Here is a 22,761-nt window from a genome sequence, read left to right as displayed (position 1 = left end):
CGGTTGGGGGCGACCAGGCCAGTAGGGGAGGGCATTAGGGGTGACCGGGCTGGCAGAGGAGGGCAGTTGGGGGCGACCAGTCCTGCAGGGGAGGGCAGTTAGGGGTGACCAGGCCTGCAGGGGAGGGCAGTTAGGGGCAATCGGGCCGGCAGGGGAGCAGTTAGGCACTGATCAGGCAGGCAGGGAAGTGGTTAGGGGGTGATCAGGCTGGCAGGCAGAAGCGGTTAGAGGCAATCAGGCAGGCAGGCAGGCAGGCGAGTGGTTGGGAGCCAGCAGTCCTGGATTGTGGGAGGGCAGTCGGACATCCCTCGAGGGGTCCCAGATTGGAGAGGGTGCAGGCTGGGCTGAAGGACACACACGTCCCGCCCATGCATGAATTTCGTGCACCGGGCCTCTAGTTTTTAATATTAACTTTATATCTTACAGTCTTGCTAAACTTGTTTATGTTAGTAGTTTATTGTTCTTTATTCTTTAGGATTTCCTACATATAAGAACATGTCATTTGTAATAGATATGGTTTTACCTCTTCTTTCCCAGTCTGGATGTCTTTTATTTTTCTTGCCTAATTCCCCTGGCTTGAACCTCTAATACTATATTGTGTAGAAATGGCAAGAGCAAACAGCTCTGTCTTTTACTCATCTAAGAAGGGGAAAGTGTTCAGCTTTTCACCATTAAGTGTGATTTAAGATGTGGGTGTGTTTTTTTTTTATAAGTGCTCTTTATCAGGTTGAGGATGTTTATTCTATTACTAATGAATTGGATTTTTTAAATAAAAAATGGGTGTTATTAATTTTTTTGAATTTGAGATGATGTGTTTTTTTTTCCTTTCAATCAATTAATATGGTGTGTTATATTGATTAATTTTCAGGTGTTAAACCTTATATTCCAGAGGTAAATCCAATTTGGTCATGATGTATAATATTAATATTAATTATTCTTGCTAGATTTGGTTTGTAATATTTTGTTGAGGATTTTTTTGTATCTTTATTTATAAGGAATATTGGTATATAATCTTGTGATGTCTCTGATTGGTATTAGTATCAGGATAATAGTGGCCTCATAGAATGATCTGAGAAGTTTTTCTTTTTTTTGGAGGAGGGTGTAAAATTGGGTAAAATTTTAAAGTGGAAAACAAATATACAACTTGAAAGAGATTTGAAGCAAATTATGCCATAAGCAGATTTTCTTTAAGTGGCTAAACAAAGTTTAAAAAGCAAGTAACAATAAAAGAAAATGTTTCTGGTATAGGACCAGCAGTATTAAAAAATAGCATGCAAGTACCTGGATAATACACCTCTTTTGCAATAGTGCAACATTTAAGTACATATTGTTGACCATCCATAGTCCATGCAGAGTTACAACCCTACACTTCAACAACAACATGCTGACAGTTTCTAAAGAAAACAACTTTAGAAAAAGGCATAACCCAGATGTTCCCTCATTTGACCAACTCCACCTAAGATTAGGTGTGCAGAAAGACTTAGGTATATCCAGAGTAAGCCACAAGCATCATGTTATTTGATCAATTATTTTATTGTTTATTCATTTTTAGAGAGAGAGGGAAGGAGGGAAGAGGGGGGAAGGAGGACAAGAGGGAGGGAGGGAGGGAAATAGGGAGGGAAGGAAGAGGAGAGAAAAAGAGAGAGAAAGAGAGAGAGAAACATTGATTTGTTGTTCTACTTACCCATGCATTCATTCATTGGTTGATTCTTGTATGTGCCCTGACCCAGGATTGAACCTGCAACCCTGGCTTGTAGGGACTACACACTAAACCAAATGAGCTACCTGGCCAGGACTTGATCTATATTTCTAAAATAAGGTTTCAGAACAATGATAGTAAGATAAACAAAGAAAACATGGAGGAATGAAGTTCTAATTACTATATATGCATATTTATTGACAGTAGGGGGAAATCTTTTACAGATAAGTTACAAACAAAGAAAAGGCAAATAAATAATTTTGTACAATAAATTGAACACATTCTGTACAGATGTTGTCTCTTTGCTGTCATCATTTGTACAACTCTTTTTTTTTTTTAAATATATATTTTTATTGATTTTTTACAGAGAGGAAGAGAGAGGGATAGAGAGGTAGAAACATTGATGAGAGAGAAACATCGATCAGCTGCCTCTTGCACACCCCCTACTGGGGATGTGGCCGCAACCAAGGTACATGCCCTTGACCGGAATCGAACCTGGGACCCTTGAGTCCACAGGCTGACGCTCTATCCACTGAGCCAAACCGGTTTCGGCTGTACAACTCTTCATAGTTTACTTGACCATCACCATCCATATCTGCTTCCCTGATTATTTCATCATCCTTTCCATCTGTTAATTTCTCTCCAAGGTGTGTCATCACATGTTGAAGCTCTGCTGTATTAACATAGCCATTGCCATCTTAATCAAACACACAGATACTTCTCTAATTTTTTTCTTCACTGTCTTTTATTTTTTTCGCCATTATTGTCAGGAGTTTCAGGAAGTCAGTTGTACCATTACCCTCAGCATCTATTTCATTAATCATCCTACCTAATAATAGAGTAATATGCAAATTGACTGCACCTTCGCTACACCTAAGCCACGCCCAAAGCCAAGCCATGCCCACCAGCCAATCAGGAGCAAATATGCAAATAAACCCAACCAAGATGGCTACAGCCACTGAGAGCGGGAGGGAGGCTTGGGTTTCTGCGGTAACAAAAGAAGCCATCCTGTTGCCGGCCTAAGCCTCCACTCAAGGCTATAAAGTTTCAATTATAGAAGGTGAATTAATTCCAACAGAAATCACTGTTGGAGCGAGCAGCAGGCTTGGCTTTGCTCCAGGCTACAAAGTTTCAATTGTAGAAGATAAATAAATTCCAGATACCAGAGCCTCCTCTTGGGTCGCCACGGGACGTGGCCAGCCTGCAAACCACCACAGGCCCCTCGCTCAGGCCGCCCCACGCCCCAAGGGAACCCCCACCCTTCAGGGCAAACCAGTCAGCCCCCACCCATGCACGAGGCCTCTATCCTATGTAATAAAAGAGTAATATGCAGATTGACCATCACTGCAACACACAATATAGCTGCCCCCATGTGGTCAAAGATCCTGCCCCCATGTGGACACAAGATGGCCACCACAAGATGGCCAGCAGGGGAGGGCAGTTGGGAGGCACCAGGCCTGCAAGGGAGGGCAGTTGGAGGCGATCAACCCTGCAGGGGAGGGCAGTTAGGGGTGACCAGGCCGGCAGAGGAGGGAAGTTGGGGGCAAACAGGCTGGCTGGGGAGCAGTTAGGCATCAATCAGGCTGGCAGCGGCGTGGTTAGGGGTTGATCAGGCTGGCAGGGAGAAGTGGTTAGGGGCAGTCAGGAAGGCAGGCAGGTGATCATTTGGGAGCCAGCAGTCCTGGATTGTGAGAGGGATGTCCGACTGCCCGTTTAGGCCCGATCCGGGATCAGGCCTAAACGGGCAGTCGGACATCCCTCGAGGGGTCCCAGATTGGAGAGGGTGCAGGCTGGGCTGAGGGACACACCCCCCTCCGTGCACGAATTTCGTGCACCGGGCCTCTAGTGTCCTATAACTCTGCTTCTGTGAGATTCTGTCCAAGAGACCTCATTACAGTTCCCAATTCCTTTGTTGTAGTTCCATCACCATCTTTATCAAATAGTGAAAAAGCTCCTTTGAATTCTGCAATCTGCTCTTTAGTCAGTTCGTCAGCCTTGCTGCAGGTGCTGTTGGCCTCCAAGACGTGACCACATAGCCACTCAGCTCACTTGCTCCCCTTAGACTCGAGAAGTTTTTCTTATGCTTCTGTTTTATTAAAGAGTTTGTGAAGGATTAATATTAATTCTTCTTCAAACATTTGGTAGAATATATCTGGGTCTGTGCTTTTCTTTGTGGGCAGTTTTAAAATTACTAATTTAATGTAATATTTTTGTTAAGACTAATTATAAGTGAACATTCATCTTGCAAATACCTATTGATATTTGACTATTCAGCCAACCTTTCTCCCGTGTAATATTCAAATAGACAGAGATTTTTTATATACTTACTTTTAACTTTCTTTTTTCTTCTGTTAAAGGTCTGTAATTACTTTGGAATCAGTAAGCCATGGCGTCAAAGAAATTTGCTATTAAAGTAAGTAATGCTTAATAGTATTCTTTAAAAGGATTAATCACTTTCTAGTATAACTAAGTTCTATGTTAATTGGAAGTAGAAGCTCTGAACTTTTCTTCTACTCTTTAAATTTGGTTCTCTACTGAAAACTTTAAATAGGGGATTGAAAATTTTCATGTTTAGAATTAGACGTGGGGAGAAAATTTGTAGTTTATATGATTATGGGAGTTGCTGTCTTCTGACCAAAAGGCATTACTTGGTCCTTAATTTTAAAAATTATCATTCACATTGTATGTCCATGACATAATTTTTTATTCTGACAAAGCAGATGAAAATGAAAAACTAGGCATCAAATGTTGCACCTGGTGAATGCTAGGGGAGAGTTCTCTTGCCTGGTTGCCCTCTTTTGCTTTCCTCTTACTGAAAGGACAAAGCAGAACTGGCTGTCCTCCATCTTGCAGAGCTAGTCAGTCTGATCCCCCCTCCTCCCCTGCTGGGAGTGGCCACAGGAGCCCCAGGAATGTCCTAACTTCCCCAACCACTGCCTGAGTGGACCAATAAAGCTCCAGAGACGCAGCTTAGGTCCTAATAAGGCAATCTCTGTAACCCACGTCACTTCCCTAAGCCCACCCAAATGACCAACCCTTTATAACCTATTGTTCTCCCGGGGCTCGCTCTCTGGTCTCACTGCTGCGCCAAACCCGGGTTTGAATAAAGACTCTTTGCTTTTGCATCAGAGAAAAGGCTCCCTGGTGGTTGATTATTGGGGATCCCGAACTCTGGGCATAACACTTACAAGTGTCTCTTCTCTATCCCTTAATGTTTGGGGCTGAGACCTTCTCAGGTGTGGAGACGTGGGAGGATCATGTATGTGGGAAGGAGGCAGGAAGAACTGATAAATAGTGGGTATAATGTCTCAGAGATGCTTTCATATATATTGGCTCTTTTTTTAGGGCATTTTCTCTATGCTACTATTTTATTTAGTACTAGAGGCCCAGTGCATGATTAAATCATGCACGTGTAGGCTGTCTGTCCGCTGGTCGGGACCCGGTGTGACAGGCAGCCCCGAAGTCCCTGGGCCCCTAGGGCGAGGCAGGGCGGGGGCGTGGTCCTCCGGCAGCCGGAGCCCAGGCCAGGGTCTTGCCTTCGCCTCCTGCCCAGGAAGGCTGGGGCCGCCGCCGCCTCCTCTGCCTTCTGGCTCCCTCATGAGCCCTCCCTTGGCCGGCCCGGGCTGCATGGAAACCCGCGTCCTCTGCGGATGCTGCCGCGCGCTCCTGTGGCCCGACCGCCGCCAGACTCCTCCCCTGGGAGCCGCGTCGCCTGCCCGCCCGCGCCGCCTCGTCAGCCGGGGCCTTCAAACGCCCGGCTCGCTGCCCCAGAGGCCCCTTCTGTGCCACAGCACAGCCATGGCGCAGACGCTGAGCTCGTGCCGCTGCTGGCGATGCGAGCTCAGCATCCTGCTGGCCCAATCACCACCCCGGCCACCCCAAGTCCCACCCCCTGCGCCTCCTGCTGGCCCAATCATGGGCATAGCGGAGTGATGGTAATTTACATATTACCTTTTTATTATGTAGGATGAATTCAAAACACCAAAACACTAATAGACAAATTAGTTAACCAGGTCAGATACTATTTAAAATTATAATTGTATCTTTTTAGCACGTCAGTGCTTATTTAGATTTACAACATACTTATAAATTTTATTGCTTATAGTCATTTTTTATAGTCATTTCTTGTACCAGTTGTTCTGTAGTATTTCTCTCTGTGAGAGATTATTAAGTGGTGAACTTGCACTATTTGTCTAAGAATACCTTTTGATCTTACTCTAGAAAAAGATGTAGTTTGTTATAGAATTCTAGGTTGAGCATTATTTTTCCTCAACACTTTAGATATATTTTTCCATTATCTTCTGGGATCTATTATTGCAACTGAAAAATGTTTTAATTATCAATTTAAAATTTACATTTAGTGTCTTAAAAAATGAGCCATTTTGTTCTTTTCCATGATTCTGTAAGTTGCCTGATATCAGTGGGGTCGTTTCTCTTTTTGATGTTGCCTGGAGCTACAATTATGTGGGGACTCAATTCAGATAGACCATCAAAGATGACTACTCACAGTTAATACTTGACTGCGTGTGGAATCATACTTGGGGCTGTAAATTGTTGCCCTTCTAGTTCTCATTTGTGTGGCTACTCTGCATGGGTTGGGCTTCTTCTAACTTGGTGGCCGAGATTTGAAAGATGGTGTCCCACAGCAAGAGTTGCAAGAAGAAAGAAGTGTAATTTGCCAGTCCTCTTATGGCAGCCAAAGTCTCAGATCCCATTTCTGCGGCATTCTATTGGTCAGCGCATTCTAACCCAGCCCCAGAAGAGCTGCACCTCTTGATATGAGAAGCAGTATGCACTTACAGGGAAGGGGAAGCTTGGCGGGGTAATCTGTGGAGACTAGTTACCACAGAATTCGCATTGTGATTCCTCTCTTGGTTATCTGTCTTTTCTCTCTGGTTGCTCTTAAGATTTTATTTCTCTTTGTGATGTTCTGCAATTCTACTATTAAATATCAAGATAAAGACTTGCGTTTATTTATCTGGCTTGGGATGAGATATACCAGTACATCTTCATTTGAAAGATTCAAGTTTTTATTCATTGTGGAAAATCTTGATCATTTTCTCTTTGGGTAGTGCTCCTCTTTATTCTCTCCCTGCATAATCTCAGTTTCAGTCAAGTAGAACTTGAAACTCTTAAACAGAGTTTGTTGGATAGTCTCATATAATAAACTAGAGGCCCAGTGCACGAAATTTGTGCACGGGTGTGGTCCCTGGGCCTGGCTGGCGATCAAAGCACGAAGCGTCTGGTGTGGAAGGGCAGGTGCCAGCTGACCTCTAGGCCCTGGGCAACACCTGGGTCCCCGGGCCCCCGCGAGCCCCGCTCCACCTGAGTCACGGCACCTGAGTCCCCATGGGGAGATGTGGTGAGTGTGGCTGGACACCATGGGCTAGGGCACAGCATGGGCCTCCAGCCAGCCTCGCTCCTGCGCGAACCCACGGGGAGCCCAACCAGCTCCTGTGGCCCCATCAGCTGTGGCCTGACTCACCCGGAAGAGGCTGCGCAGGTGCGGGGTGGGCTCCTCACGGGCATCCAGCACCTGAGCGCGGGGGCTTCCCTGGCGCGCGAGCCCTGGCATCCCAGGGGAGGGTAGCAGGGGGACTGAGAGTGAACTTGTTGGACATCTCATATTCTCACCACACCTCCGTCCCCGTCTCCCCGCCCCCAGGTAGCCAGTGAGAGGTTGCAGCCCCCCCCCCAGTCCAGGTGCCACAGAAGGTTGGTTGCCACCACCCACCCCCAGTTACCCTCACCTGCCCCACCATCCTGCTGCGGTCCCGCTCTTGTCGGGCCCATCAGGGCTGGCAGCGCCTTCACTGCTGCCCGCTGCCAGTGTCGCCTTGCTGACATGTTCCGCGCTGCCCCCTGGTGGTCAGCGCATATCATAGCGAGCAGTTGACTCCTGGTCTCCCAGTCGAACTCCTGATTGCCCAAGGGGACAATTTGCATATTAGACTTTTATTAGATAGGATAGTTTCTTATGTGTTAGAGGGGTGATATTAACTTGTCCAGGACTGAGTCCCTGGACTGTTCAGTAAAGGACTGGGCCTCTTGCAAAGTTCTGCCCAAACTGGCTATGACCCAGTAGAGCAAACAATCCTGGTCAACCACAAAGCTTGGACCCCCATCCCCTAATTATGCCAGAGATGGGTCTGCTGATTTCCAGGCCATACACACTGATGTGGCAAATCCTGCTACTGTATTTTCCCATCTCACAGTTGCACCATGAAGGCTTAGAACCTAGCTCTTAGATTATGCCAAGCAGGGGAGTTACCTCAACCATGGGTATCAAGCTAACTGGTTAGGGATATAAACAGGGTTCTGAAACATTATATGAAAGATTTTACACATCACATTGTGATTGTATTCCTGCCTCTGGTCACACAGGCAAAGGCCAGTGCTTTCCTAATCATGCAGCTTAAAAGCCTCGAGCACTGCGATGCCATTCTGAATATCTGACATCTCACCCTTCCAGATTGCTATGCACTTCCATAGTGTCATGGTTAGTAGGGGACATGCACACTTAATGATGTCATTACCATGTGCCTTCTCTGATGAATGCTGTTCCAGTAATCTTGTATGAGTGCTGCTTGGCCGTTTTCCTTTTCCTGTTTCTCTTCTTTTTCTGCCTTTGTGTTGCATTCAGAGTGCTTTTTATCAGACCTTCTTTCGTTTATTAAAAACTTTTCATCTGTATTTAATCTATTAATCTACTCTTTTTTTTTTCCAATTTTTTTATTAAGGTATTATATGTGTACATATCTTACCATTGCCCTCCCCACACCCCACTCCCATATATGCCCCCACCCCCCAGAGTTTTGCATCCATTGGTTATGCTTATATGCATGCATACAAGTCCTTTTATTGATCTCTTATCTCCCCCACCTCTCCCTAACCTTCCCCTTGTAATTTGACAGTCTGTTTGATGCTTTACTGTCTCTGTATCTATCTTTTTGTTCAAGTTTATAATGTTCTTTATTATCCATAAATGAGTGAGATCATGTGGTATTTTTCTTTCATTGACTGACTTATTTCACTTAACATAATGTTCTCCAATTCCTCCCAGGTTGCTGCAAATTATGAGAATTCCTTCTTTTTTATGGCAGCATAGTATTCCATTGTGTAGATGTACCACAGTTTTCTGATCCAGTCATCTGCTGACGGGCACCTAGGCTGTTTCCAAATCTTAGCTATGGTGAATTGCGCTGCTATGAACATAGGGGTGCATATATCCTTTCTAATTGGTGTTTCTAGTTTCTTCGGATATATTCCCAGGAGTGGGATTACTGGGTCAAATGGGAGTTCCATTTTCAGTTTTTTGAGGAAACTCCATACTGTTCTCCACAGTGGCTGCACCAGTCTGCAATCCCACCAGCAGTGCACGAGGGTTCCTTTTTCTCCGCATCCTCGCCAACACTTGTCGTTTGTTGATTTGTTGATGATAGCCATTCTGACAGGTGTGAGATGGTACCGCATTGTTGTTTTGATTTGCATCTCTCGGATAATTAGTGACGTTGAGCATGTTTTCATGTGTCTCTTGGCCTTCCTTCTGTCTTCTTTTGAAAAGATTCTATTTAGGTCTGTTGCCCATTTTTTTATTGGATCATTTATCTTCCTTTTATTAAGTTGTATAAGCTGCCTGTAGATGTTGGAGATTAAACCTTTATCAGTGATGCCATTTGCAAATATGTTCTCCCATGCAGTGGGCCTTCTTGTTGTTTTGTTGATGGTTTCTTTTGCTGTGAAAAAGCTTTTTATTTTGATGTAGTCCCATTTGTTAATTTTCTCTTTAGCTTCCATTGCCCTAGGGGCAGTGTCAGTGAAGAATTTCTTTTGGCATATGTCTGACATTTTGCTGCCTGTGGATTGCTCTAGTATTTTTATGGTTTCCCGTCTTATGTTTAAGTCCTGTATCCATTTTGAGTTTATTTTTGTGTATGGCGTAAGTTGGTGATCAAGCTTCATTTTTTTTGCATGTATCTGTCCAATTTTCCCAACACCATTTATTGAAGAGACTGTCTTTATTCCATTGTATGTTCATGCCTCCTTTGTCAAATATTAATTGAGCATAGTGGTTTGGGTCAATATCTGGATTCTCTATTCTGTTCCATTGATCTATATGTCTGTTCTTGTGCCAGTACCAGGCTGTTTTGAGAACAGTGGCTTTGTAATACAGCTTGAAATCTGGTATTGAGATCCCTCCTACTTTATTCTTCTTTCTCAGGATTGCTGTGGCTATTCGGGGTCTTTTTTTATTCCAGATGAATTTTTGGAGAGTTCTTTCAAGGTCTGTGAAATATGCCGTTGGTATTTTAATGGGGAGTGCATTGAATCTATAGATTGCTTTGGGTAGTATGGACATTTTAATGATGTTGATTCTACCAATCCATGAACATGGTATGTTCTTCCATCTGTTTACGTCTTCCTCTATCTCTTTTTTCAGTGTCCTGTAGTTTTCCGTGTATAGGTCTTTTACCTCCTTAGTTAAGTTTATTCCTAGGTATCTTAATTTTTTTGGTGCGATGGTAAATGGGATTGCCTTTTTAGTCTCTCTGTCTGTAAGTTCACTATTGGTGTATAGAAAGGCCATAGATTTCTTGGCGTTAATTTTGTATCCTGCTACATTGCCGAATTCATTTATTAAGTCTATGAGTTTTTTGACGGAGTCTTTCGGATTTTTTATGTACAATATCATGTCGTCTGCAAATAAAGACAGCTTTACTTGTTCTTTTCCAATCTGGATGCCTTTTATTTCTTCTTCTTGTCTAATTGCAATGGCTAATACTTCCAGTACTATGTCAAACAGGAGTGGTGAGAGTGGGCATCCCTGTCTTGTTCCTGTTCTTAGGGGAAATGTCTTTAGTTTTTGTCCATTGAGTATGATGTTTGCTGTGGGTTTATCATATATAGCTTTTATTATGTTGAGGTATGAGCCATCTATTCCCACCTTGTTGAGAGCTTTTATCAAGAAAGGGTGTTGGATTTTGTCAAATGCTTTTTCTGCATCAATTGATATGACTATGTGATTTTTATCTTTCAATTTGTTTATGTGATGTATCACGTTTATTGATTTGCGGATATTGTACCATCCTTGCATTCCTGGGATAAATCCTACTTGGTCATGGTGTATGATCTTTCTGATGTACTGCTGGAGCCGATTTGCTAGAATTTTGTTGAGGATTTTGGCATCTATGTTCATGAGGGATATTGGTCTGTAATTCTCTTTCATTGTGTTGTCTTTATCTGGTTTTGGTATTAGGGTGATGCTGGCTTCATAGAAGGAGCTTGGAAGTGTTCCTTCCACTTGAATTTTTTGGAATAGTCTGAGGAGGATAGGTTTTAGTTCTTCCTTGAATGTTTGGTAAAACTCTCCTGTGAAGCCATCTGGCCCCGGGCTTTTGTTTGCTGGAAGCTTTTTGATGACTGCTTCAATTTCGTCCATAGTTATTGGCCTATTGAGCTGTTTAGATTCTTCTTGATTGATTTTTGGAAGGTTATATTTTTCTAGGAATATGTCCATTTCCTCCAGATTGTCCAGTTTGTTGGAATAGAGTTGTTCGTAGTATTTTGTAACAATCCTTTGTATCTCAGCGGGGTCTGTTGTTATTTCACCTCTTTCATTTCTGATTTTGTTTATTTGGGTCCTCTCTCTTTGCTTCTTGGTGAGCCTGGCTAGAGGTCCATCAATCTTGTTTATCCTTTCAAAGAACCAGCTCTTGGTTTTGTTGATCTTATGTATTGTTTCTTTGGTCTCTATGTCATTTATCTCCGCTCTGATCTTTGTTATTTCCTTCCTTCTGGTTACACTGGGCTTTTCTTGCTGCTCTTTTTCTAGCTCTTTGAGTTGTAGGGTTAAGTAATTTATTACCATTGTTTCTTGTTTTTTTGCAATAGGCCTGTAGAGCTATGAACTTCCCTCTCAAGACTGCTTTCGCTGTGTCCCATAGATTTTGGATTGTTGTGTTTTCATTGTCATTTGTTGCCATGATGTTTTTTATTTCTTCCTTGATCTCTCTGGTGACCCAGTCCTTGTTTAATAGCATGCTGTTTAGTCTCCATGTGTTTGATTTCTTTGGATTGTTTTTATTGTAGTTGATTTCCAGTTTTATGCCACTGTGATCTGAGAAGATGCTTGATATAATTTCTATCTTCTTGAATTTGAAGAGACTTTGCCTGTGACCCAGCATATGGTCTATCTTTGAAAATGACCCATGTGCACTTGAGAAGAATGTATATTCTGTGGCTTTGGGGTGAAATGTTCTGAAGATGTCAATTAATTCCATCTGGTCTAGTGAGTCATTTAGGATTGCTGTTTCTTTGCTGATTTTTTGTTTAGAGGATTTGTCCAGTGGTGATAGTGGGGTATTAAAGTCTCCTACTATGATTGTGTTGCTATTAATCTCTCCCTTGATATCCTCCAGGAGTTTTTTTATGTATTTGGGTGCTCCTATATTGGGAGCGTATATGTTTACCAGAATTATTTCTTCTTGTTGGATTTCTCCCTTTAGTATTATGAAGTGGCCTTCCTTATCTCTTGTTATGGCATTTACTTTGAGGTCTATTTTGTCAGATATAAGTATTGCTACCCCAGCTTTTTTTTCATTTCCATTTGCCTGAAAGATATTTTTCCATCCCTTCACTTTCAATCTGTGTGAGTCTCTTGTTCTGAGGTGGGTCTCTTGTAGACAGCATATATATGGGTCGTGTTTTTTTATCCATTCAGCTACTCGATGTCTTTTGATTGGAGCATTTAGTCCGTTTACATTTAAAGTTATTACTGAAAGGTATTTGTTTGCAGTCATATCTATTTTTGTGTCTGTATTCCTTCTTACCTGTTTATTTCTTCTTTTTACAGTATTCCCTTTAGCAATTCTTGCATTGCTGGTTTGGTGGTGATAAACTCCCTGAGGCTTTTTTTGTCTGCAAAGCTCCTGATTTCCCCTTCAATTTTGATTGATAGTCTTGCTGGATATAGTATTCTTGGATTCAGTCCTTTGCTTTGCAACACTTTGTATACCTCCTTCCATTCACTTCTAGCTTGTTGTGTTTCTGATGAGTAATCATTTGACAATCTGATGGGTGTTCCTTTGTAGGTAACTCTCTGTCTCTCTCTTGCCGCCTTTAGGATTCTCTCTTTATCATTTATATTTGCCATTGAAATTATGACATGTCTTGGTGTGGGTCTTTTGGGGTTGATCCTGCTTGGGACTCTCTTTACTGGCGTAACTTTTATCTTTCCCATATCCGGGAAGTTTTCTGTCATTATTTCTTCAAATAGATTTTCTAATCCCTGCTGCTCTTCTTGTCCTTCTGGCAGCCCTATTATACGCATGTTACTTCGTTTCATGTTGTCCCGAAGCTCCCTTAGGCTTTCCTCCTGCTTTTTAATTTTTTTCTCCAATTGCTGTTCAGCTTGCGCTTGTTTCTGTACCTGATCTTCTAACTCACTAATTCGGTCCTCTGCTTCTTGTAATCTACTGTTGAAACTTTCCATGGTGTTTTTGATTGTAGCTATATCACTTTTCATTTCTTCCTGATTCTTGCATAAGTTGTTGATTTTCTCATCCATCCGATGTATAAATTCCATGACCATTACTCTGAACTCCTTTTCGGTCATGTTGCAAGCTTCATTTTCACTAATTTCCTTTCTTGGCGACTCCACATTTTCTTTCCTCTGTGAGTTATTTCGTTTCCCCATTCTGGCTATTACCAGAAAGCTCAAGCTTCTGTTTGCGTGGACCTGGGCCGTGTGCTGTGGGGACTTCGCTCCACCCTAGTTTCACTGAAGTGCTCTGACACTAGGACGTGTGACTGTCTTTGGTTGGTGGGAACCAAACTTGCCCAGGATCAGTGTCCCCAGTGTTCCGTGTGGTCTCGTGTGCACATTTAGAATCAGGGGCCCTGTCTGCACCACACTGTTGGTATGTGCCGAGAATGAGATCCTTAGCATGTGCCAGGAGTCAGAGTTTCCCTGTGTCTGCACCAAGACTCGAGTGTCAAAGTCTCTGTTGCCCTGTGCGGTTTCTCGTTGAGAATCAGGGTCCCTGTGTGTGCACGCACCAACAATTGGGGTCGCTGGCTCTTAGTGTGAATGCGCTGTGAGTCAGGGATCCCAGGCAGCTGTGTCCGGCGTGCCAAATTCCCTGAAGTGGGGCTGCGTCCTGTGTGTGCTCTCTCTACTGAGCCAAACCGGCTAGAGCGCACATTCTTAAAAACCTGAAGGTGAGCCGGCTCAGTGCACTCTCCCAAAGTCCCAGAAGGGGGGCGGAGTCCGTCCTGCGCGCCAAATTCCCCAAAGGGAAGCCCCTCTGTGCACGCTTTTAAGAATCTCCGAAGGGGGAGCTGTGCCCCGCGAGCCAAATTCCCCCAAATTCCCCGAAGGGGAGCCCTCTGTGCGCACTGACAGATTTCCCCGACGGGGAGCTGCTTCTGTCCCGTGCGCGAGCGCGCGCCAAATTCCCTAAGAGGGAGCTTGTCCCTGCGCAAAGCTCGGCAGCTTGGGCCAGGGGCGGGTCTATCAGTTACTATGACGCTGTCTGTGCGCGTGAGCAGCTTGGGCGAGGGGCGCGTCTATCAGTTACTATGGCGCTTTCCGCACGCCTGTGGGCGCTCAGCAGCTTGGGGGAGGGGCGGGTCTATCAGTTACTATGGCGCTATCAGCGCCTGCGAGGAGGGGGATAGGCTCTTTGACTCACGGAAATCTGCCGGGAAGTCTGGATTCTTGTTTGTTTGTCTGAAGCTGTGATAGCAGTTCTCTGTCCCCAGTGGCTGCAGGGTCCTGGTTTGTGTCAGAAGCCAGGATCCGAGTCTCGGGCAGCTCTGTTTCCCAAGATGGCGTGGTCTCTGCGTCCGCACCAGCCGCCGAGAAGTGTCCGCTTTGTGCGCGGGGCTCCGCCGTCTAGGGCTGCCCTGTTCGGGAGCCCCTAGGAAGACCTGAAGAATCTAACTGACCCTATCTCATACACACACACACACCACACACATCTACACTCTCCTCTATGGGTTCCTCACTCACACTCTCTCTCTCCCTACCTTCCTGCCGGTCGCCATCTTTTTCCCGCCCTAATCTACTCTTTAACTTGTTTATTTTTAATGACTGCATTTTTTCATTTGAGAATGTGTTTGGTTATTTTTTTAATTCAAAATCTGCTAATTCTTTTTATATACTTGTTCTATTTTTTCAACATGTTTCTATTTCTTCCTTTTAAGTCCTTCATAATTTTAAATTTATTTCATAGTCTGTTTGGGATTGTCCTATTATTCCCACTGTTATTTATGAAGTGTGGAATAAATTGGTCACTGAAATTATTGGATTGTTCATTGTGTAATTTTTAATTGTACACACACACACACACACACACACACACACACACACACACACGGGTGGAAAGAGCTATTGGCCCCACAGAGCAGTTGAGTAGTTTCAAGTTTACTTCTGCTGGAGCCCTTGGCATTTCAATGATTTTGGACTGGGTTTTACATTAATTTCATGGCTTTGGATTCCACCACCTTGTGCGTAGTATGACTTTACAACTCAAAACAGAGTCTGGCACAAGGTTGGTGTTTTAGTAATTTCTGGGTCTTCTCCCTTCCCCTCTCTCCTCCCAAAGCCCTGGATAGATGGCAAGCTTCCATGTTGCTTCCCTTGGTCAGCAAGCAGAGATTTTTTTATTTTTATTTTTGTATTTCTATGAAGGTTGCAGTTTCTCAAGAGAATGAAGGAAAAAGCTCTATTGAATAGTTCCTATTCTAAGAAATTATGGACAAACTTATCCATATGAACCAGAGCGTATAGGAGGATAAGTACAAATTGAGTACTTATTTGTGTGTCAGGCATTGCGTGAAGAACTGAAAGTTGAAGTTCTTTACAACTTTGGGCTTAACTAGAATGGGTTCATCCCCAATTCCCTTTTCTCTTCTATCCCTTTGGGGCATTAGGATACCAGCTCTAAGCTATCTTGGTTCTCAAACATTCTGAAGGCCAGGCTTGAACCTTCCAAAGGAGTGATGATTTCCCCCCCAGCTTTGTTGAGATGTAATTGTCATATAATATTGTTAAGTTCAAGGTGTACAGTGTGATGATTTGATAAACATATATATGGTGAAGTGTTTACCACAATAAAGCTAACACATCCTTCACCTCACATAATTAATACTTTGTTGCTATGCTGAGAATATTGAAGCTCTACTCTCATAGCAACTTTCAAATATACAGTACAGCACTGTTAACTGTAATCACCATGCTATACATTTAGATCCTTATTCATCTTATAACAGGAAGTTTGTAACCTTTGACCAACATCTCCCCATTTCCCCCACTGCTCAGCCCCTGCCAACTATCACTCTACTCTGTTTCTATGAGTTCAATGTTTTTATTTACTTTATTTTTAAAATTTTAGTTTTTATTAATGTTGATATTCAATATTATTTTATATTAGTTTCAGGTGTACAGCATAGTGGTTAGAAAATCATCTTATATAATACAGAGCTTATATGCTAATTAGAACAAACAGCAGAACAACCGTCCGGACGACCTTCCTGACGACCTTCTGGACTAAGCCGGGGCTGTGAGGGCCGGCTGAGGCAGCTGGGGCTGCGAGGGCTGAGCCCCTTGCATGAATTTTGTCCCTCGAGCCTGTAGTCTATATATATATATATGCCTAAGCGACTGGTGGACTGGTTCAACTGGTTGCTATGACGTGCACTGACCACCACGGGGCAGACACTCAATGCAGGAGCTGCCCCTCGGTGGTGAGTGCGCTCCCACAGTGGGAGCACTGCTCAGCTGACCGACGGGCGCCAGACGCAGGGCTCACAGCTGGCCGCCGCAGCCCAGAGACCACAGTGGAGGGGCAGCGAGCCTACTGAGTGGCAGCAGCGGCAGGCACAGCGGGGCCGGGCTGAGCAGGAGCGGCAGGCAGGAGTGACAGGCGGCATTGGACTGCTGGTTTTGGCCGATCCCCACAGGCTACACTGAGGGACCCCACTGGTGCATGAATCTGTGCACTGGGCCTCTAGTATACTTTATAAAGTGATTCTACCGGTATTTTAAGTATGTACCTGACACTGTACATAGTTATTACAATATTATTGACTATATTCTCTGAGCTGCACTTTACATCCCTGTGACTATTTTGTAACTAACAATTTATACTTCTTAATCCCTTTACCTTTTTCACCCAGCCTCCCAACCCACTTCCCCTCTGGCAACCATTAGTCTGTTCTCTGTGTCTATGAGTTTGCTTCTACTTTGTTTGTTTTGTTCTTTAGATTCCACAAATAGTGAAATTATATGGTACTAGAGGCTCAGTGCAAGAATTTGTGCACCTTGGGGACTTTCCCCCCTCCCCATGTGGGAGTCAGTTAGGGGACCTTCTCCCTCTCCCTACTTGGGAGTTCATTCTGTGGGACTCTTTCCCTCTCCCCACATGGGAGTCTGTACTTGATCTTGAATAAATCTCCATAAAAAAAAATAATTGTGCACCTTGAAAGGAACTATGGGCCGCGAGGCTATGGTGGGCACAGGGGCGGGTCTCGGCCCATCCTCCGTGGGGCCAGCGCTGTCAGTGGGTACAAGCGGCAGCTGCTGCCCCGATCACCCCTCAGGAGCAGGGGGAGGTGGAGAAGCCCTGAGGGGCGATTGGGGCTGACAGCCGCCGCTCGTACCCACTGACGGCGCCGAACGATTGAGACCGGTGCCAGGCGTCAGCAGTGGGTGTGAGCGGCAACTCTGGCGCCGTCTGTGGGTGCAAGTGGGGTCAGGGCTGGCAGTGAGTGTGAGCAGTGGCATCAGCACCAGCAATAGGTGTGAGAGGCGGCTGCCAGTTCCGATTGCCCCTCAGGAGCAGGTGAAGATGGAGAAGCCCTGAGGGGCAATCAGGGCCGGCAGCTGCCACTCGAACCTGCTGATGGCACCAAGCTATTGGGGCCAGCGCTGGGCGCCGGCAGCAAGTGTGAGTGCCAAGCGGGACCACGGTGGGAGAGAGCAAAGAATTTTTAGTAACCACCAGAGGCTCGCCCTGATGACAGCGACCGGCATCCTGCTTTGGTCTGGTGCCCCCGCTCACCTGCTCCACCATCCCGCCACGGCTGACGCCTGCCACGCTCTGTGCTCTGCCACCTGCTGCCAACGCCCGTTATGTTCTGTGCACGCCCTCCGGTGATCAGCACACGTCATAGTGACCAGTTGTTCAGTTGTTTGGTTATTCTGCCATTTGGTCTATTTGCATATTAGGGTTTTATATAGAGATTTGTCTTTCTCTGACTGGCTTATTTCACTTAGCATAAGATCCTCTAGGTCCATCCTTACCTGTCATAGAAAGTGAGATTTTATTCTTTTATATGACAGTAATAATTCGTTATGTACTACAACTTTTTATCCACTGAGTTAGATGTTTTTAGATTCCATATATTAGTGAGATCAAACAGTGTTTGTCTTTCTTATTGTCTGACTTACTTTACTTAGCATAATGCCCTCAAAATCTGTCCACGTTGTTGCATATGGCAGGATTTTCTTTTTTATGGCTGAATAATATTCCAGTGTGTGTGTGTGTGTGTGTGTGTGTGTGTGTGTGTGTGTGTGTGTGTATCACATTTTCTTTATCCATTTATCTATCAATAAACACTTAGGTTGTGTCCATATTGTGGCTATTGAGAATAATGCTGCAATGCACGTGGGAATGGGGGTATCTTTTCAAGATAGTGATTTCATCTCCTTTGGATATATACCCAGAAGAGAGATTGCTGGATCATATGGTAGTTTTATTTTTAAGTTTTTGAGGAACACCATACTGTTTTTCATAAAGGCTGTATTATATTTACATTCCCACTAATCCTGGACTAACCAGGATTCCCTTTTTCCCATATCCCCACCAGCATTTATCTTTTGTCTTTTTGATAATAGTCATTCTGACAGGTATGAGGTGTGGTTATTTTTTTTAAAATATGCTTTTATTGATTTTAGAGAGAGAAGAAGGGAGAGGGAGAGAGAGAGAGAAACATCATTCAGCTGCCTCCTATATGCCCCCTACTGGGGATTGAAACCTGGGAATGTACTCTGACCAGGAATTAAACCAGTACAACTTTTTGGTGCATGGGACTGTGTTCCACCAACTGAATCACAATGGCCAGGGCGAAGTGTGGTTTTGATTTACATTTTCTTTCTTTCTTTTTTAAAAAATATATTTTATTGATTTTTTACAGAGAGGAAGGGAGAGGGACAGAGAGCCAGAAACATCGATGAGAGAGAAACATCGATCAGCTGCCTCCTGCACACCCCCTACTGGGGATGTGCCTGCAACCAAGGTACATGCCCTTGACCGGAATCGAATCTGGGACCCTTCAGTCCACAGGCCGACGTTCTATCCACTGAGCCAAACCGGTCTTGGCATTGATTTGCATTTTCAAAGGAGTAATTATTGAGTATTATGGTTAGGAATTTATTAATTAACTAGTTTATTTTTTCAGGAACCAACTTCTGACTGATTTTTTTCCTTGTATAATTGTTTTCTATTTTATTGATTTCTTTATTTTCTTCTGCTTTCTTTGAGCAAATTTGCTCTTCTTTTATCCAGTTTCTTAAAATGGAAACTTAAGTCATTGATTTTTAGCCTTTCTTATTTTCTAATATATACACTTAAAGCTATAAATTTCTCTCTAAGTGTTTCCTACTTTATTATATCCCTCTTGTTTTGTAGGGACTTTGCTTTTCAAATTAAAATATTTTCTAAATTTTATTGTGATTTCATTTTTGATCATTGAGTTATTTAAATGTCTATTATATAGTTTCTGAGTATTTGGGAATTTTCTAATCATAACTTTGGTAAAATTATGGTAAATATTCCATAACTGCTTGAAAATGTGTTAGTTGTCAGGTGCATTGAACTGCATATGTCTCTTAGGTCACATGGATGTTTGACATATGTACTTCAACTTCCACGCTGCCTCCCACACGTATCCAGACCAGGGACCGAGCCCTGACCAGGGACCAACCCAGGAATGTGCCCTGATTAGGAATCGAACTAGTGACCTTTTGGCGCACAGGGAGACACCCAACTGAGCTGCACCGTTCAGGGCTCTAGTCATACTTCTTAACCTAAAGTCTACTTGTCTGATATTAGTAGAGCCTGTATTTGGGATCTCCAACTAAATATTTGACTCCCCACTGGATTCCCAAACCCCAGCAGTCAGTAGGTCCCACCCATCTATACAAAGTTTCCAATCAACATTTCTGATCAGCATGTCTGTTCTTAATTATGAACTAGAGACCCAGTGCATGAATTCGTGCAGGGGTAGGGTGGCCAGAGGGAGGGGCTGCAGGAGGTTAGCCACCCAGCCCCACCCCCTATTGAGGTAGGGGGGGGTCAGGGGCAGGCCGGCGGGGGGAAGGGCTGCAGGCCTATCTTGGTGGGGCAGGCTGATGGGAGCGCCGCTGGCGGGGGCAGGGGGAAGAAGGGGGCATTTGGCCGGCAGGCCTGGCTCTTGATCGGGGTGGGAGAGTCTGATCAGGGGCAGGCCGGCAGCGGGGAGGGGCTGTGAGGTTGGCCACCAGCCCCACCCCCTGATTGGGCAGTTCACCGGCCACAGTGGGTGTCATAGTGACCAGTTGTTAGGTCGTTATGGGTGAGAGGTGCTCCATGCACCTCCTGGTGACCGGTTGTTTGGTCCTTTTGGTCATGACACCCCTTGGCCTATTATTATTATTATGGACAAAAGAGTATCACCAGAGATTTAAGGAAAACTTGAGAAAGGAAAAAGTGAACAAGGACATTCAGAGGGTCAAAGAGATTCTAGGGAGCAAAAGAAGACTTTTAGAACACTATAATTAGTATTCTCAGAGCAATAAAGGAAACAATTATAACCATGTAATAAGATCAGGATTTTGTAAACAAGGGAAATTCCTGAGAATAGGAAAGCGCTCTTGAAAATTAAAAGTGCTTAGTAGAAATAAAAATTCAGTGAAGTATGGGAAGATGGTTGAGAAATATTGCTCAGGGAGTAGAACAAAAAGATTATAGATAAAAATGTGGGGAGAAATCACAAGAAGATGAGAGGATATGAAAATTAGCATTCTAGAAAGGAAAACAAAGTAGTGGAAAGGGAAATCATGAAAGAAGTAATACAATAAAAATTTCCATCGTTATGGACACAGTTTCTCTTTAAAAGTTGCTGTGAGTGTGTACCCAACGGAGTCAATGAAAAAGAGTGGTACCAAGGCACATTATCCTAACATTTTAGAACATTGGGAATGCAGAGAAGATCCCAGTGGAAAAACAGATCTTGTACAGAGGATCAGATTCAGAACAGCCTTCTCAACAGCAGCAGCTGGGGACAGTGGACCAATCCTCTCAGTATTCTAAGGATAATGGTTTCCAACCCAGAACTCTCTTCACAGCTGAGCTTTCCTTTTTCGTTTGTTTCTAAAGATGTTTTTATTGATATCAGAGAGAGGAAGGGAGAGAGAGAGAGATAGAAACATCAATGATGAGAGAGAATCATCTGTCGGTTGCCTTGAGCCCACAACCCAGGCATGTGCCCTGACTGGGAATTGAACTGCGACTTCGAGGTTCATAGGTCCATGCTCAACTACTGAGCCACACGGGCCAGGCAAAACCTGTTTTTGATGTCATTTTAATCTGCTATGCATGACTATGATAAAAAATTAAATGGCTAAATAAAATTTAAATGGAATTAACTTATGCAAATTTTCATATAGATAGATTCATCTACTTTTGATTATTTGGGTTCAAAACTACTTGGATACAGCATGGCTCCCAAAGTAACAGAAAACTAGGTGAACACCAAATAATTTGCCACTTGCATCTCAGTTGTTTATTCTCTTTCCCTGGAATGGGATTAATTATCTACCCTTTAAATCCTTCAAATGAAGAAAGGTCTTCTGACCTTCTTGCAAGTAAGAGGGCTTCCCTCCCCTCCCTTCTCTCCCCAAACTGCTTTGGCTCTGGCCTTCCACTCTGCTAGGCCAGAATTCCAGGAAATGGCAATAATGAGAGAGTATCCTTGGAACCATAGCTTTCAGGGTCTCTTGACTTCTGAGCCACTGCAGCTGTGACAGGGAGATACATCCTATACGTGCTTGAGTGATTCCTTTCTCAGTTGAAAGTAGTGGTATAGCAGACACGTCTCCCCAAGGCTCCTTAGTGATCTTAATTTTAGCTCTATTACCCACTGCAGTGTTTTAGATTTTCCAAAATGATAAGGGGCCAAGGGTCAGCTGCTTGTTTTGTAAATACAGGTTTATTGGAACATAACCACTCCCATTTGTTTAGGTATGGTCTCTGGCTGCTTTTATGCTACAGTGGCAGAGTTAAATAGTAGCAACAAAGACCTCATTGTCTTCAAAGTCTGAAATATTTATGTATAAATGCTGATTTCAGTATATAAATATATCTCGTGATGCACATACCTAGTATCTGCTTTATTGGACACAGCTTTATATCACAAGTATGCAAAAATCCTTCTGTACACCTTCCTTCTTGCACCTTGTCAGTGTAAACTTTCAATGAAGTTACCTTGGGTTAAAGTGGCTGCAAGGGCGGGTAAATTAGTAAGGCCAAGGCAAGGTCATTTCCTTTGCAAGTGGAAGCAAGAAATAGACATGACATATAATAATCTTAATTATGGACTTTTATCCATTAAAACACAAAGCTTTAATGAAAAGAAAATAAACTTCAGTAATAAATTACTGTCAAAAGTGTCAAATTAATATGCATGGTATCTACCTCTCAAAAGTTTATGGGTCCATTCCCTGCTTTGAAGGTATTTTTAAAAGTATATAATGCTGCCAGGTTTCACTCCTATGATTTTAAATTTTCAACTTGGGTTCCAGCAAAGCAGTAATATGAAAGGTTCCTACCTCATTCTGTCTCTGTAGATCATTTCCTTTGCTTCCTGCATCTGTTTTCTTGGATTAGTTAGGTATTATACCAAAGCCTAAATTTCTTTCGGCTACAAAGCTTGCTCTGCTGCTTCCCTTCCCCCCAGTCCACTTTATTGTGGGTGGGAAAATTTTTGTTGAGAGGGCTTGATTAATTAAAAGGGATTCC

At 43.6% G+C, this 22,761-nt stretch overlaps 2 protein-coding genes across 2 annotated transcripts in view; one reads left to right on the top strand and one right to left on the bottom strand.

Annotated features, from left to right (window-relative positions):
- Window positions 1-22,761, top strand: part of SLX4IP (SLX4 interacting protein) — a 206,436-nt gene that overhangs the window by 19,197 nt on the left and 164,478 nt on the right. Inside the window, exon 2 of the mRNA XM_079784896.1 lies at window positions 4,057-4,112. Within this exon, the coding sequence (XP_079641022.1) occupies window positions 4,086-4,112 (27 nt within the window). The 5' untranslated portion in view covers window positions 4,057-4,085. The remainder of the gene's footprint in view (window positions 1-4,056; window positions 4,113-22,761) is intronic.
- LOC307107453 (calmodulin-alpha-like) lies at window positions 636-3,940 on the bottom strand (the record flags this gene model as incomplete). Its single annotated transcript, XM_079784703.1, is given in 6 exon segments — window positions 636-639; window positions 2,243-2,397; window positions 2,401-2,421; window positions 2,425-2,524; window positions 3,557-3,714; window positions 3,935-3,940. Coding segments are annotated over 6 exon segments (444 nt in total).

This window comes from Cnephaeus nilssonii (genome assembly GCF_951640355.1).
Source record: "Cnephaeus nilssonii genome assembly, chromosome: 11".
NCBI classification, from domain to species: Eukaryota; Metazoa; Chordata; class Mammalia; order Chiroptera; family Vespertilionidae; genus Cnephaeus; species Cnephaeus nilssonii.
This window is presented reverse-complemented; position numbering and strand designations above follow the sequence as displayed.